Source organism: Coregonus clupeaformis, chromosome 34, assembly GCF_020615455.1.
Source record: "Coregonus clupeaformis isolate EN_2021a chromosome 34, ASM2061545v1, whole genome shotgun sequence".
NCBI classification, from domain to species: Eukaryota; Metazoa; Chordata; class Actinopteri; order Salmoniformes; family Salmonidae; genus Coregonus; species Coregonus clupeaformis.
The window spans coordinates 22502237-22520137 of NC_059225.1; the positions used below are offsets into that span (position 1 = coordinate 22502237).

At 45.0% G+C, this 17901-nt stretch overlaps 1 protein-coding gene across 1 annotated transcript in view; it reads right to left on the bottom strand.

Annotated features, from left to right (window-relative positions):
* Positions 1–12317: 12317 nt before the first annotated feature.
* The window catches only part of LOC121549547 (zinc finger E-box-binding homeobox 1), a 72317-nt gene continuing 66733 nt past the window's right edge, over positions 12318–17901 (bottom strand). The window contains exons 9-10 of the mRNA XM_041861346.2: positions 14545–14725; positions 12318–13774 (exon numbers count right to left, since the gene is read on the bottom strand). Of these exons, the coding sequence (XP_041717280.2) occupies positions 12318–13774; positions 14545–14725 (1638 nt within the window). The remainder of the gene's footprint in view (positions 13775–14544; positions 14726–17901) is intronic.

The following is a 17901-nucleotide window of genomic DNA, read 5'->3' on the forward strand; positions in this document are numbered from 1 at the left end:
ACAGGGAAGGTGAAGTGAGTGAGTGGCAAATTACAGCAGTGACTGTAGATGAGCGGGGAGCTGCTGGCAGACTGACTGGCTGCTGAAGGGCCGGTGACTAAGGACCTGCCTAATCAATTTCACCTGAGAGGAGGAGGGGAGATTAGAGGGATGGATTGAATGAAGAGGAGGGATGGAGAGTTTTAGTGTAATAGTGTCTCATCTTGTTCTGTTCTCTCTCTGAGGAGTGTCTGTCCTTTTGGTCCCCCTGAGAAACACCGCCCAGGCTGAACTCTGACTCCCTCTCCTCCTCACCACACTCCTCTCCACCGGCGGAGGGAGAGAAGGAAAGAGAGCAAGAGAGAGGGCTGTCAGAAAGATGGAGTGTTTTGTGAGAGGACGTCTCTTCCCTGCGGCTCGCGGTCTGCTTTTAATTATTCAACAGACGTGTCATGCCCCCTCCACCCCTCCACTCTGTCGCTCCTCTCTCTCTCATCCCTCTTATTCTCTATCACACTCCTCTCTCTCTCTCTCTCTCTCTCTCTCTCTCTCTCTCTCTGATTTTCCCCAAAAGGCTTGAATCAAGAGCAGTAATCAAGGAGCTGTCAGACTGACGAGGGCCATTCGATCAGGTGAGGAGAGAAAAGATGGAGCCCTCCATCCCTCCTTCACCTCCTTCAGCAGACAAAGGCAAAACGTCCCCTCAGGGTTCCACTCCATAATCTCCAATCACCAATACCTTGGTTATGTCCCAAATGGCACCCTATTCCCTATATAGTGCGCTACTTTTGACCAGGGCCCACAGGGTCAACTATATGTGGAATAAGGTGCTTTTTGTGATGCATCCCTTGAGGTCTCAGCACAGACCTCCAACACAGATATATTCTCCCATTTGGGAGATGGATGTACTGTACAATAAATTAAGCCAATCTGCAACAAATTGATTGAGTTATATTGTAACTGCCAAACTTTGGGTGTTATAGAAATATATTATACTAATGTCATGGTGAAAGGCATTTACAATGATGCAATAAAATATACATTTAATTCAGGAAATTCCATCAAACTCCCAGGCACTCAGGGGAATAGTAGGCTACCTGTGTGATCAAAATAAGATGACAGGCCAGCCATTGTCAGTATCAATGGGTACAATACTGAGTCAAAAGCAGGGAAGGTAGAGCAAGGCACCTTAGCAGCAGCCTGGCCCCTTTCTCTCCATCACCTCTTTTCTCCCCTCTCTTCCTCTCTCTCTCCTTCTCTCCTTCTCTCTCTCTCTCCTTTCTCTCCTCTCTCTCTCTCCTTCTCTCCTTCTCTCTCTCTCCTTTCTCTCCTCTCTCTCTCTCCTTCTCTCCTTCTCTCTCTCTCCTCTCTCTCTCTGTACTTTCTGCCAGGGGAAGAGATAGCGAGGCATTGAATTTGATCCCACTGTGAATAAAGCAGAGGCTCTTCTGAATCTAATTTGAGAAAAGAGACGTAGTCAGCAACACGAGGGACGTACTAAAGCAGGTACAGTACAGGCAGATGAATCAAAGCTGCCTTTCGGTTTGAAAGATCAAAAGATTTATGAAACGGGAAGAAAGGCTGTTTTTGGAAGAACTTTAGGGGTATTTCCCACCTCTGAGGTCCCTGGTCTGCTTCTCAGTCTGCCAGTGTTGCTGCTGAAGCCCAAAACTAAACTACCAGACTCCAGAGCCTCAGGTTCTTCTGAGGGTCATTATGCATTGTTCATTTTGGTCTGCGTCTGGAATAGTATTCCCTATGTAGTGCACTACTTTTAGCCAAGGCACACAGTATTACAATTTCATTTTCCACGCTTCCTCTGTTGAACATTTGAGTGCATATATTACCTGAGGAAAAATGCAAATGACCCAAAATGTATCAAGTTGTGTAGCATTTAGTATTGTTGTGTTTTATTAGGATCTCCATTGGCTGTTTCTGAAGCAGCAGCTACTCTTCCTGGGGTCCACACAAAACATAAAAAATGACATGATACCGAACAACAACAGACAAGAACAGCTCTTGGCGAAAACGTGAGGCAGAAGAAATGAGAAGTTAAATGTAATCTAATGTTGGTGATAGATGAGCCACCTTGGAGCCATAAATGTCCCTGATGACCTGGTGATGCAGAGCAGCAATATGGTCCCATGGTGCTGCCTGTCAGCACAGCCCTACCCATGACCCTTGATGAGATCCAGCCAGAGGTGTATCACCGTTTGTCTGTCCGGCTGGGGCTGCCTGTAGCTGGGGTGAATCTGTACCACCTATCCCTTAGGGGACTGATTGACTACTGTACTCCTTTCTGCTGGTGTATTTTTTTTTTGTAAATTGTTTGTGTTCAAGGTTTATTGTTATAAGGATGCTTAAGGATGTATATTAACTTATTTCACAAGGCTTGCGGATTACTTGGCATATGGTTCTGATCTCTTTATGAGGGGATCCTCAGGGTTCTGTTGTGTCACCACTGGAGGTCTCCGTGGTGCACTGTCTGTCCAGTATAAGTGTTACAGTAAAGGGTCTGATGCTGTCATACACGACTACAAAGAGCTTATTCTACAGTTGTCAAAGGGTAAGGGTTGAGGCTATGGGTAGGGTTGAATCGGTATGTGGACATGAAGCTAGGGTTAGGGCTACAGTACTTGACAGAATGGGTCTCACTGCTGTGCCTTATCAGACCCTGTTAAAAGATTTAAAATATCTGGTGAGTACATAACCTTGTTGAGAACTGCCCTGGTTATCAGGCTTCGTCTCAAATCGCACCCTATTCCATATAGTGCATTTCCTTTGACCAGAGCCCTATGGACCCTGGTCAAAAGAAGTGCACTTTATAGTGAATAGTGTCCAAATTGGGACGCAGCCTGAGGCTCTCTCATCAGAGCCCAGAGGACAGGAGGGTTAGTGAGGTATTGTGGGAGTGAACATAGCTGTCATGCCATGCCCTTTTATGGTATTATCCCCTGACCTACAGCACACCAATAAGCTGGGAGGGACAGAGATGACATGCTAAGGTCTTAGCATCTCTGAGGAGGAGGACAGGGAGGGGGAAGAGGAGGAGGGGGATGGGGAAGAGGAGGAGTGGGATGGGGAAGAGGAGGAGGGGGATGGGGAAGAAGGGAGGGAAGGAGGAGAGGGAAGAGGAGGGGGTTGGAGGTGAAAAACACAATAGGTTAAATAGAGGATAGTGTTATGAAGATTAAATGATGTCAAGTAAAGGACAGATGCAATCCGTGTGTGTGTGTGTGTGTGTGTGTGTGTGTGTGTGTGTGTGTGTGTGTGTGTGTGTGTGTGTGTGTGTGTGTGTGTGTGTGTGTGTGTGTGTGTGTGTGTGTGTGTGTGTGTTTCTACGTCCGTGTGTGTTTGTGGGTGGGCGGTAAACCCTTTAAAGGGGCAGAACATTTAATTGAATTCTACAGAGCTGCAGTGCCTTGTTATTCCAGTCATGATTGAGCGCTCTGCTGTGTTGTCCTAGCAGACACAACTGGAGCCAGACAGACACACACAGACAAACACTGTGGAGAGGGGAGAGCTGGGTGGGCTGGATGGACTATGGAGGCCCCACACCACTAGGTCAGTCAGGGCTTATAGTTGTAAGTGGGGTTACGGGGTGGTTGTGGTTAATTGTAATGTTTATCTAACAGTTTAAAGTCCCTGACTGGTAACTGCAGGGGAAGTGGTGAAATGCCAGTTCTGGACTGGAGCCCCAAAATGGATGGAGCATGTGTGAAGAGTGTAAGTGGAATGGATGAGGAGAGTGAGAGTGATTGTGCGAGCTGAGCAGAGAGGATGTGTTGTATCAGTGTCACTGTACTGCTCTCTAAACTCACTGCATCATTTATCAGACCCTGAGTATGGAGGATGGTCTGGTCTGTACGCTACTACTGGAGTTCCCATGTGTTGTGTGTGCTTTGTCCTATGCATATCTGTGTGTGCTGTGGTCTATTGCCAGTGGCTTTTGGATATGTGCAAGACAAACGTCCTCTCAAGTGCAATAAAGGCTTTTATAAAGTATTATATACAGGAGGGTTGGCAAACTACAGGCACTCACCAAACAGGCAAAGAAACATACAATTACTGAATGTCTCTTGTTCTAATACATACTACCAAAGAGAGGGAGAGGAAGAGAGGCAGTAGCTGTTTAAATGTCTTAGCTAGCAAGTAGCAGAGATAAAGGAGTACAGTCTATAATAAAAGGAATATTGCCTCTGAGCAATGACAAGCACGGGCAGAAAGCCTACAACCCTGCATAAATTACATTTAGATAGATTTCACCAGATCTTATCAAACACTATAATTGTGTGTGTGTGTGTGTGTGTGTGTGTGTGTGTGTGTGTGTGTGTGTGTGTGTGAGTGATATTAAAAAGTGATCCGATTCCTGGGAGCACCACTTACAACAAGGACACACATACAGACAGCATACTCTACATCATCTAATAGATACAAAGTCATAATAACAATGGATTGTTCTACTACACAATCCATGTATTCCGGGAGGGAGAGAGAGAGACATAGGATGGAGAGAGAGAGGGGAGACAGAGGAGAGAGGGAGAGAAAGGGAGAGAGAGAGAGACATAGGATGGAGAGAGAGAGGGGAGACAGAGGAGAGAGGGAGAGAAAGGGAGAGAGAGAGAGACATAGGATGGAGAGAGAGAGGGGAGACAGAGGAGAGAGGGAGATAAAGGGAGAGAGAGAGAGACATAGGATGGAGAGAGAGAGGAGAGACAGAGGAGAGAGGGAGAGAAAGGGAGAGAGAGAGAGGGAGAGAGAGAGACATAGGATGGAGAGAGAGAGGGCGAGAAAGGGAGAGAGAGAGAGGGAGAGAGAGAGACAGGATGGAGAGAGAGAGGGAGAAAAAGGGAGAGAGAGAGGGGAGACAGAGGAGAGAGGGAGAGAAAGGGAGAGAGAGAGGGAGAGAGAGAGACCTTCAGGTGTCAGTAGCTAAATACAGCACAATGACAATCCAATCGCCCTCATCTCCATCCACACATTAGAAGAGAGGTCCTCTTCAAATAGCCACCTTCAAATAGCCACCTCTGTTGATGAGACAATGACCGCTATGATGAAACAAATATTACTTGTGTGGATACAGTGCCTTCAGAAAGTATTCACAACCCTTGACTTTTTCCACATTTGGTTGTGTTACAGCCTGAATTTAATGTGGATTAAATTGAGATTTTGTGTCACTGAGCTACACAATACCACAATGTCAAAGTTGAATTATGTTTTTAGAAATGTTTACAAATTAATGAAAAATGAAAATCTGAAATGTCTTGAGTCAATAAGTATTCAACCCTTTTGGTATGGCAAGCCTAAATAAGTTTAGGAGTAAAAATGTGCTTAACAAGTCACATAATAAGTTGCATGGACTCACTCTGTGTGCAATAATAGTGTTTAACATGATTTTTGAATGACTATTGTACCTCATCTCTGTACCCCACACATACAATTATATGTGAGGCCAATAGGAAGAGGGGTAGCCTACATTGTCTAATTCTCTATATGGTAATAATAATTAATTGTATTTTGTTAAGTGGTTTCTTGCATCATGGTGAACTCAGTTACAGTGTTTAATGGCTGTGATAGTAGAAAACTGAGGATGGATCAACAACATTGTAGTTATTCCACAATACTAACCTAATTGACAGTGAAAAGAAGGTAGGCCTCCACCAAATAAAAACATTCCAAAACATGCATCCTGTTTGCAACAAGGCACTAAAGTAATACTGCAAAAAATGTGGCAAAGCAATTAACTTTTTGTCCTAAATACAAAGTGTTATGTTTGGGGCAAATCCAATATAACACATTACTGAGTACCACTCTCCATATCTTCAAGCATAGTGGTGGCTGCATCATGTTATGGATAAACGTTTTTCAGGATAAAAAAGAAATGGAATGGAGCTAAGCATGGGAAAAATCCCAGAGGAAAGCCTGGTTCAGTTTGCTTTCCACCAGACACTGGGAGATTAATTTACCTTTCAGCAGGACAATAACCTAAAACACTAGGCCAAATCTACACTGGAGTTGCTTATTGCTTACCAAGAAGACAGTGAATGTTCCTGATTGGCAAAGTTACAGTTTTGACTTAAATCTTCTTGAAAATCTATGGCAAGACCTGAAAAGGGTTGTCTAGCAATGATCAACAAGCAATTTGACAGAGCTTGAGGAATGTTGAAAAGAATAATGGCAAATGTTGCACAATCCAGGAGTGGAAACCTCTTAAAGACTTACCCAGAAAGACACAGGTGTAATCGCTGACAACGGTGATTCTAACATATTGACCCAGGGGGTTGAATACTTATCTAATCAAGATGTATTACAGTGGATTTTTTTTGGATTTTTTTATCAATGTTAGAAAAGATTTCCACTTTGACATTACAGAGTATTTTGTGTAGATCATTGACAAAAAAAAAGTAAATTAAATCCATTTCAATCCCACTTTGTAACACAACAAAATGTGGAAAAAGTCAAGGGGTGTGAATACTTTCTGAAGGCACTGTATATGTAAATTTACATGATAATTTATTATATATGTAAATGCCCTCTATTGACAGACCACATTGTAGAGAAGGGAGTTGATACAACATTTAGTCCAAGCCAGTGAGATAGTAGTCTGACTGTTCTGATTGCCTTTTTAAATGTTTAAATGTTCATTTTCTATCAACAATCTGCACGTCTTATAGCAGTAGCACTTACTGAGATTAATCTCACACACAGACACACACAGGGAGGGCACTGTATACCGTACATTCCGGTATGTAGTGGTTGAGTAAATGGACATGATATTTTTGTGCTATTTCCCGAGCACCATTCTTTCTCTCCTGTTGGCTTCTCTTTAAATTTCCCCGGGGACGCTGGCCCCTGGGTTTGGCTCCAAGTCAGACTCTCAGCCTGGGTTTGGCTCCAAGTCAGAAACTCAGCAGCTATGATAGTTCATCAGGCTTTTGCTCCATTATTGGCCTTAGCACACCATATCCTCTTAGCAATTATAGGCTGCGTCCCAAATGGCACCCTATTCCCTATATGGTGCACTACGTGTATAGGGATCTATGTAGGGGATAGGGGGCCATTTGGGATGCAGCTTTAGCTTTTAAATAAAAATGTATTTGAGCCCAGCAGAACTGGACAAAACTTTTTATGAAATGGCCTGGCACAACCTGATCTGATACCTTGTGATTTTACTGGCTTACATTTTATGTTTGCTATTGATATCAAAATCATAAAACTGATTCAACATTTTCTAAATTACTGAAGGCAGTTTGATGTGATAATGTGTTCCCTTACAGAATAAACACATGAATTTCACGTGATCACATGTGTTTCACGTGATCTCATGTGATCACATGTGATGAAGTGATCTTATGTAAAGTTAATGTGATAAGGTGACAACATGTAAAAGTAACATGTGATCATTTCAAATGCAATTCCACTGTGAGAGTTAGATTTTCACATCTCCAATTCACATGTGAAGTGAAAACGTTATTCTCCTTGCATGTGAAAAGGTGGTGTTAACATGTGAACTAAAAATGTAATACAATTTAATACATTTGAACATATGGTTTCACGTGATCAACTGACCTTATGTGTCTCTTTTTGTGGCTTTTTGGCTTTGTTTGTTATACTCAACATGTGAAATCAGTCATTGACACAGACATGGAGGCATAGCAGGAAGATCGGAATGCCGTGAACCAATGTTCCCTCCAAAAAAAATTGGGGCACTGAGCAAATTTTTCTGTCTAGTGAGCAGAAACTTAAATGTTGTGAGAACTTTGTGCAACTTCCGCCGCATGTTTACAGTGAACACTGAGGCTGTACCCTTACAGTTTTAGACAGTAGCTAATAGGCTATTGTAGCATAATGTACATAATAATATACCATTTAGCAGACGCTTTTATCCAAAGCGACTTAGAGTCATGTGCGCATACATTTTTACATATGGGTGGTCCCGGGGATCGAACCCACTACCCTGGCGTTACAAGTGCCATGCTCTACCAATTGAGCTACAGAGGACCACAATGTAGGCCTACATGTAGGCCTACCAACAAAACCAATGGAGCAAATCCCTATATGCAGTGTTCAATGCAGGCCTACATTGCATGAGACCTTTTACATTATGAAGGGCTTGACATTAATTAATGATTTTTTTACTTGGTCTGTAACACCATGGGCCAAATAGGTTACTGTAAATTGCATTGTATTGTGTTGCATGATGCAAGAAACCACTTAGCGAAATACAATTAATTATTATTACCATATAGAGAATTAGACAATGTAGGCTACCCCACTTCCTATTGGCTTTTTTGCATATTCAAGCCTGTCTCAAAAAACAACACTGCCCCTTTAATTAAGACATAAGCTTTTTACCTGACTGGCTTTTCAAAGACAGCTTGAAATGTAGCATACACATTTTGTGCTCTTGTAGGAAGCAGTAACTCCCTATTGCTGACCTATAATTATCTATAACTGGGCTAATAACTCACTAACTAGCAAAGAATATGAACAAATGTGCACACGCGCGGGCCTGCGCTCTGATCTGTACTGATCTGAAAAGCGCTCTGGCTCTGCCTACAACAAAATCACAGACTCAATCTTGCAAAGTTAGATTTATTTTGGTTTGTTGCATTGAAAAGGGGCTGATACAATGTTGTTTAGATCATAGAAAACTCAGTGAAGTTAAATCTCTTGCAGCTCTGTGCTGCCTGGCATTTCTTATGTGGGGCAGTCCTGGAGGAGATGCGCGGCCGTGCATGCGCGCAGTTTAGAGGGAACATTGCACTGAACCAAGAGGTTGTGAGTTCAAATCCCAGGTGAAGACATGTTGAATAATAAATAATGTATAAATAAACATACACAATGTAATGATGTATATTAAAGTGTGTCAAATATGTAAGTTGAAAACACTTGTTTGTTAAAAGCACTGTTTGAGTGTGTTTCTTAACTACTCATTTTTGTTTGCAGGACATCACCTGTGAAATCGCATGTGAAAAATATTCACGAGTGAAAATTAGAGATCCACATGTAAAAGATTAGGTGATCACGTGAAAATCCACATGTGAAACTTCATTTGAAATCTCATCACATGTGAAGTGTTCCAAAAACATGGTTTCACATAATTTCACGTGTGGAATTTTACATGTAAAATCGTGAGGGTTAGTATATAATGTTATGGTAGTGTGGTACTATTAGACATTATCTGTCCTTGCACCTCCCTCCCCCACCTACTCAACAGACACAATCAACACTGCCAAATATGTGACAGATTACTTTCTCTGGCACACACACACACACACACACACACACATTCTCTTTTCCACATTCATCATGCCCACTCTCAACTCTTTTCCACATTCATCATACCCACTCTCAACGTAGACAAAGGGAGGCTCAACGAATTGTTGAATCCCCTCCCACACAAACACACCCACACCTGCTCTCAATTTTTACCATAGAGAAAGATGTAGAGGATCTACAGACCAAATCACCAAATCCCTTCAGAAAGTATCCCTTCTCCAGTCCAGAGGTAGAGAAGAGTAACAGTAACAGACATGTTAGAGTTTCGTATCATGTTCAGCTCCTCATCAGACTATAGATTTAGGGTCCATTCCATTACTAATTCATGTTAAGGGTGGACCCTCCCTCTCTCTGAAGGAAACCTGATCGAGATCAATAGGAATGACCTTGGGCTGGGCTGGTCTGGTGACCTTGGGCTGGGCTGGTCTGGGCTCTATTCAGCAGGGTGTAATGTCACACATCATTACACAACATTCAGATAGAAATGTATTGTTTAGAACAGACATGATTATCTATCAGGTAAATAGGGGGATCATGTTAGCTCTATTCATTACATTTCTATCTGCTTGCAATGGTCTGAATGTTTCACCTCACTGAATACACCCCAGTAGGGAATCCTGATGGATCTCTCCAGGCTTCAGTTTTATTAAGGGCTGGATTCAATCCGTATTACAAGAAGTATTGAGGAAGATCCGCATTTTTGCTCGATTGAAATTTAAAGGCAATTTTCCCCTGTTTGCGGAGACTGCATTCACGGTAAATGCTGCATATGTCCCTAAGGCCGGGATTCAATCCGAAACAGCACTATAGTGCGTTTGACATTTCAAGGTCATTTCCAATTGAGCCGACATCTGCAGTGTTTACCTTGAATACGATCTCCGCAAACTTTAACAGCCGCATTGTCTCCAAGCACGATCGGATTGATTCCTGGCCTAAAGCTTTATTACGCAAGCAAATACGTGAAGAAATAGATAACCAAACCAGGGGTATGTAGTTGATGTATTTTATTGTGAGATGGGGAGTCATAAAAAAAAAAAAAAAAAAAAGATCACTATAAAAATTATCATGGATTAAAACAAGGACATATAAAAGAGGTCGTGGCCTTGACGTAGTATATGTACAAAGTAACAAATTGGCACAAATAAAACACAAAAAAATTCAATATTATTTTGGCTTGGCAAAAGGACAGGTTCATGGTTAAGGATCAACCTTCAATACAACAGCACACTCATGCTATTAGACATACAGTTAGTTCTTAAAGAGTTTCAGTAGCTTCATATTAAAATGGGAAAAAGGTTCAAATTAACATGAGAATGAATGGATTTAGAAAGGTAACATGTTCCAATTTCAGGCTTGTGGGGTGTGTTGACAACTTTATATAGTAATATCATTTATTTTTGTTCTAAAACATACTTCAAAATGCCAGAGCTTTTTTTATTTCCCACCTTTGTTGTAGTCAGTTTACCTTTGAAATGATTTTCATACTAAAATATATTATTGTATTAATACAAACTACAGTATTGTACACTACATTGTGTAATAAATAACCATAAAGAAATATAAAAAAAAAGACATAAATATAACATGTTTCTATAACTAAACAGATAACCCATATCATTGGGAATGGGAAAAATACTGCCTTTGCTGAAAACATATAGTACACACATTTTAACATAAAACAATCCAACAACAAAACAACCAACAACAAAATAATACTGACAGGTAAAAAATATTGTCTGAATAACCATTCTGGGATCATATTTGCCTACTTTTGTTACCTGAAGAGAGCACGAGCGTTTCACAAGTGTTAAACAAGTGCACTGGAACTGGACTGGGGAAAATTATACATTTCAAGGCAGGAAATACTTCAAAATCATGTTTCATCGTTCCGTTAAAACATGTGCATTGTAAGTCATTTTAGTCATTGATTGCTCTGATTATAAAAGAGGCAGATCTTTTATCTCAAATATATAATTCATGTCTAAATTATAATTCACGGTAACGCTATAATCTACATCAGGACTAGTGGTAGTGAGCCAAAATCAACAGTATCGGCTGAAAGAGTTGACATGTTTGAGCTGCTATCAAATCTGGGCCTCGAAACAACCTGACAACAGCTGCTAAGGAAAAACAGCAGTATTCAATGGCACTTTTGATATGCATCATGTCTTTTGGTTTTGCATAAGGCTGGGAGTGGGAATAGGATTCAGGGGGTCAAATGATCTCACAAACGTTCTTCTTTCTTCTTCTGCTTGATCTGATTCTGTACATGTAACACTGTTGATAACAGATTGATGAAATGAACAGACGAACATACAAACAAACCATTTAGAACAAAGTAGCAATGCAAACTCCTTCCATACTCCCCTTGTCTTCTTCATCTATAAGGTAATCAACTACTGGAACATCATCATGGATGAACTCATCTCACAATAGTTTTCTTCTTTAAGGCTCACAATCCATGTACAACAAAAGGTATGCTAACATAATCAGCTAACGTGCTGATGATGTATACTGTAAGTCTAGTGCCATAACACTGAAGGGTAGACAACACAACTGTTAGTGCCATAAGTAAACCAAGCCACTTGTAGTGCACAGGATATTTTTTCCTCCAACTTAATAAAATACTGATTTTTTTGTTCATTGGCAATAAAAAGGTATAGAAATCTTTCCCTACTGTACAGGTTTTTAAAGGTTAAAATATGAGGGATAAAATTAGTAACACTGATAAAAAGAAATGACCCAAAATTGTTTTAGTAATAAAACATGATCTAAAACGTGTCGGCTCTAGCTTCCAAAGTCCGTATAATGCATTTTTTGTCGTTAAACTTTGTGTTTTAGTTTTTTACAAATTAATTTTCTAACACTGAAAATGTTTCTCCTCCTGTGGAAAAAGCCACTAGTATTTTTTCAGGCACACCTGGATTCATACACAGTAGTGAACTGAAATGCAGCGTCCAAACTTTAGCTCTCTCTCCTCTCCCCCAATGTCATGGGGAGAAAAAGGATCCTTCCATTTCATAGAGGAAGAAGCACAGGTCTGGTTCCTTCCTGTTTTAATTTGTATCTCCTTTCTCTCCTGTCGGTGTCTGGTTCTCGTCTTCTGAAACAGTGTTCCTGTTTGTTTCACCTTCATTCTCTTTCATGACCTCACTTTCCTCCGCCTCCCTCTCCCCTGACTCTTCCTTGTCCTCCGAGGTCACTCCTTTCTCTGTGTCTATTGTCTCCTCCTCCTCCACATGCCTCTCAGCCTGCTCCTCCTCCACCTGCTTCTCAGCCTGCTCCTCCTCCACCTGCCACTCAGCCTGCTCCTCCTCCACCTGCTTCTCAGCCTGCTCCTCCTCCACCTGCTTCTCAGCCTGCTCCTCCTCCACCTGCCTCTCAGCCTGCTCCTCCTCCACCTGCTTCTCAGCCTGCTCCTCCTCCACCTGCTTCTCAGCCTGCTCCTCCTCCACCTGCCTCTCAGCCTGCTCCTCCTCCACCTGCCTCTCAGCCTGCTCCTCCTCCATCTGCCTCTCAGTCTCCTCCTCCTCCACCTGCCTCTCAGCCTGCTCCTCCTCCACCTGCCTCTCAGCCTCCTCCTCCTCCACCTGCCTCTCAGCCTGCTCCTCCTCCACCTGCCTCTCAGCCTCCTCCTCCTCCACCTGCCTCTCAGCCTGCTCCTCCTCCACCTGCCTCTCAGCCTGCTCCTCCTCCACCTGCTTCTCAGCCTGCTCCTCCTCCACCTGCTTCTCAGCCTGCTCCTCCTCCACCTGCTTCTCAGCCTGTTCCTGCTCTTTCTCCCTGTTCTCCTGTACCTCCTCTTGCCTTGTGTCTGCCTTTTCCCTTGTAACCTCCTCTTCCTCCTGCTCCTCCTTTACTTCAACCCCCACTACTCCCTCCTCTTCCTCTTCTTCTCCTTCCTCCCCTTCACCCCCTACCACTACTCTCTCCACTCCCTGCTCTTCCTCATTATCTCCCTCCTCTTGACCAGTGTCTTCTTCCCTCTCCCCCTCCTCCTCTTCCTCCTCCTCTTCCTCCTCGTTCCCTCCCTCGTCTCCTATCCGCACCACCTGTATATCATCCATATCCAGAACTCTGTCCGGATCTCCCTCCTCCTCCTCCCCTGCTGCTGTCTCCATGTCCTCCTCCTCTCCCTCCTCCTCGCTCTCCTCCTCGTCCTCCCTGGTGCTGCTCCCTCGCTCGTCAGAGTCCAGGTGGGAGGAGGTGGGCCTGCTGTCTGACTGCTCCTGCTGCTCCCCTCCCAGGCCCAGGGCCAACCCCACAGGGCTCTCCATCTCCTCCTCCAGCACCTCCTCCCCTATACCTCCCTGACCTCCTTCCTGCGCCTCTTTCTTGCAATAGGAGTAACGGTGGTTCATGTGCTGGGAGTAGGAGCCCGAGTGAGAGAAGCGCTTGCCACACTTGTCGCACTGGTAGGGTTTCTCTCCGGAGTGGAGACGCATGTGTTCTATCAAGTGGTGCTTGTGTTTGAAGGCCTTCCTGCAGATGCCGCACTCGTGGGGACGCTTGCCTGTAGCACAGGAGAAAATAAATATACAGTAAATAAAAATGTATCTGAGGCAGAGTGATAAAACATTCAGGGTCGGGATATTTATTGAGTGAAATCACAGAGTAACACTGATGGGCTTGTAACAGGGGTTGCACCCTCCTTGAAAAATACAAGTCAAACTGTTGTAATTCCCCAGACTGTTGTGCTCGTGAAACGGTTTCGATTATTGTGCCAAAGGTCGGTGAAACCCATATTATTTATCATCACGTATCCATGGTAAATAAAGCAAACAACACAACACAAAACAGGACAAAGTGAAGTCACAGCAGGTATCAAAGTCATAAAGACAGAACGCCTCAGAGTGGGTTGACCTGTGCTTGGCCACAACACTACCCATGTTCTCATTTAAAATGACTAACAGAGCTCTGTTACAACATCTCTTCAACATTTCATACCGGAAGGTAATGTGGTTGGCAGGGGGAATTCTGGTGGAGTGTGTGTGTGTTTATTGGGTAATAGCTGCTGGAATAGTGGTGTCCTCCACCCTGTTGCAATATACACTGATGCAGTCAGTGTGTGATTTCTGAAATTTCCCCCTTCAGTTTCACTTTGCCTCATGTTTTCCTGAGGTCTCTCTGGGGAGGTGCAGCGAGGTTGATGTTCAGTAGGTACGAAATGGAAGAAAACGGTCTGAAATGGGGACATTTTATTTTTCAGTTGCAAAGCGATTCACTGCACGTTGCACCCTAAAGAACATGACCTAGGTTTGATTGATCTAGTCCCTGACGTACCTGTGTGTTCGTATTTATGTCGGAGCAGAGAGCTGCTCTTCTGGAAGATCTTGTCGCACAGGTCGCAGGCGTACATCCCGCTCTCAGTCTTCCTAATTTTCTTCCTGGAAGGGGCGGAGTCTGAGTCATTCAGCTCTTCCATGGTGGACACGCTCTCTGAGCTGGTGTCCTGACGCTCCTCCTGAAAAGCAAATATAAATACATGAGAATATATGTTTATAATGTATTATGACAGATGTAATATGTGTGGATATATGTAATATAATGTTTACTGTTTTCGGAAGGGATTTGGTGGAGGTGTTTTTTGGTTTGTCATTCTGTTTCCCAAGGAAAATAGCGTGTCATGAAGTGCTGGTGTAGGCTGACTAATACCACCTTCTTTCTATAGCTGTCAAGGTACTATAACCTCATCAGAACCAAACTGCTAGTAACAATTTTTATTAGCTGAGTGAAAAAGACCATCACGATGATATCATCTCACCTTGGAGTGTTGACCCTGAAAACCAGTCATCACCATCATCATGACTCATCAATGGTGAGTAAAAAACCTTCAGAAAACACCCTTTACTGCGTCCATTCCTTCCTGGGTGTAGGCTGCATATGGATGCGTCCCAAATGGCACCCTATTCCCTTTATAGTGCACTACTTTTGACCAGGGCCCATATTGAGCCGGGACGATACCAGTGTCACGATCATTTTTCCATGGCAACAATGAAAACACGAAGCGGACCACCTCTTTGGTCCTTTAAAAACCTGCTGTATGTAAAATATTGTGTGCTATAGCTTGGAAAATAAATACATGTGACTCTGGATGACGACATAATGATGTTTGTTTCCAACATTAGGGCTGTTTTCCTAAAGAAGTTACATTCGCTAAGTGTTTTGTTTCTTTGCCACAATACTAACGAGTATCGCGAAACTGCTATCGTCAGAACCCTAATAGAGAGAATAAGGTGCCATTCTACAACTGAGTATTCAACACTGAGACACAGAGAGAGAGGAAGTGCAGCGCGGTAGCATCAGCATCGTTAATGTCACGATTCAGACAGACGACCAGAGGACCACAATTGCGTCACACCAGAAAGTTTATTAAACTTAAGGGAAAAGGGAAGTAGGGAGTGAATGAAGGCTCCAGGGGTAACAGGGATCCCGTCCAATGCGCTGGGTCTGTGCCCCCCCAGTGGCAGCGATGCGTCCTATGAAGCCGGTGGTGGGTGGTCCAGAAGTCCTGGGGGGAGACACAGACACAACAGGGCGGAATGAAACCAGGCAGCAGTACAGTTCAAGGGAATCCAAAATACGTAGTAGCAAGGCAGAAGGCTGGTCAGAGTTACCGGGATTGAAGAGTAGTCAGGAGTCGTAATGGCAGAAGCAGGTCTGGATCTCCTAAGGCAGAAGAGTATCCAATAAACAGGCAGGTCCGGGGTCACAAAACCAGGGTGAGCCAGAAGCGCGAGCAAACAGGTTCCGGGTGTGAGCTTTGCAGACGATCTGACACCGGAGAGCTGAAAGACAGGGCCTTAAATACTGGGAGAGGTTAGTGGGTAATGCAGCGCAGCTGGCAGAGTAATTAGAGCCGAGCAGAGCAGGGACAGGTGGAGCTAGTTAGGCTGAGTAGAGAGAGGGAGGTGAGCAGAGTGGAAGATAGTGGAAACAAATTAAGGTGGTAACCCGGTGGAGTGAGAGGGCTCATGACAGAACCCCCCAAGGGACGGCCCCAGAAGTCCCAAGAGCAACACCACGCCGGGCGGGAGGAGGGAGCCGGAGGAGGGCTGGAACTCCTCCGAACGGTCCGAGTGAACGTCCTCATCCTCGGAGGAAGCCGGAGGGCCGTGGTCGGGGAGATGGGACAGGTCCCGAGACAGGATCAGGCACAGGACAGGAAGCCGAGCGGGCCGGACGGTTAGGGACCCCTCTGGGGCGGCCCCTACGGATTGCAGGTTGATCAGGATGCCGTTGGTGGAAAGCGGTGATGAGAGTCCTATCCACAATCCGACTAGCTGGCACCCAGGTCCTTTCCTCAGGTCCATAGCCCTCCCAGTCAATGAGGTACTGGAGACCCCTACCCCTCCGTCTGGACCGAAGCAGGCGGCGGACGGTGTAAACCAGACCACCATCGACGAGCCGTGGAGGAGGAGGACCAGGCGCAGCAGGGACCAGCGGACTCTCATGGATGGGCTTAATCTTAGACACATGGAAAGTGGGGTGCACCCTCAGGAATTAGGCAGTTGGAGCCGGACAGCAGTTGGGCTAATCACTCTTATGATAGGGAATGGGCCAATGAACCGAGGTGCCAGCTTCTGCGACTCCACCCTGAGTGGCAGGTTCTTCGATGACAACCACACCCTTTGACCAACATGGTAGGTGGGAGCAGGAATTCTCCGACGGTTGGCCCCGGTAGTGTAGCTGGCAACGGACCTGAGGAGTGTGGCTCGGGCTTGTGACCAGGTGCGGCGACATCGACGGGCAAAAGCAAGTGCAGATGGGCAAGTAACCTCCTCCTCCTGGCTGGCAAATAGAGGAGGCTGGTATCCATAAACACATTGGAAAGGGGACATACCGATGGCAGAGCAGGTCAGAGAATTGTGTGCGTACTCCACCCATGTCAATTGCTGCGACCAGGAGTGGGGGTTGCGTGAAGTCATGCATCGCAGTGCCTTCTCGAGCTCCTGATTAGCCCGCTCTGACTGCCCATTGGATTGGGGATGGAATCCGGAAGTCAGACTGACTGTGGCTCCCAGCAGGTGACAGAACTCCTTCCAAAAAGCGGAGGAGAATTGTGGACCACGGTCAGAAACAACATCCCTTGGCAGTCCGTGGATCCGGAAGAGCGTGTTCCAGGACCACCTGGGCGGTCTCCCTTGGCGGTTGGGAGCTTGGGGAGGGGAATGAAGTGTGCCATCTTGCTGAAACGGGTCAACGATGGTGAGAATGACGGTCATGCCACTTGAAGGGGGCAGCCCCGTGACAAAGTCAAGGGCGATGTGAGACCAGGGACGTCTGGGCACAGGCAGGGGCTGCAGCAATCCGGCTGGGGGCTGGCAGGACGACTTGTGTTGGTTGCAGATGGGGCAGGCTTGGACGAATTCCCGTACATCCTTCCTCAGAGAGGGCCACCAGAACCTCTGGGCGAGCAGGTTGTAAGTGCGGGTGGAGCCAGGGTGACAAGCTAGGCGGGAGTCATGTCCCCACTGAATGACCTGGGACCTCAGGTCTTCGGGGACAAAAAGGCGGTCAGCTGGGCAAGTGCTGGGACCTGGCTGGTTACGGAGAGCCTCCAGCACCTGTTCCTCAACAGCCCAGGTCAGAGCTGCAACGATGCAGGGACTTGGCAGAATCGACACAGGGTCCTTGGAG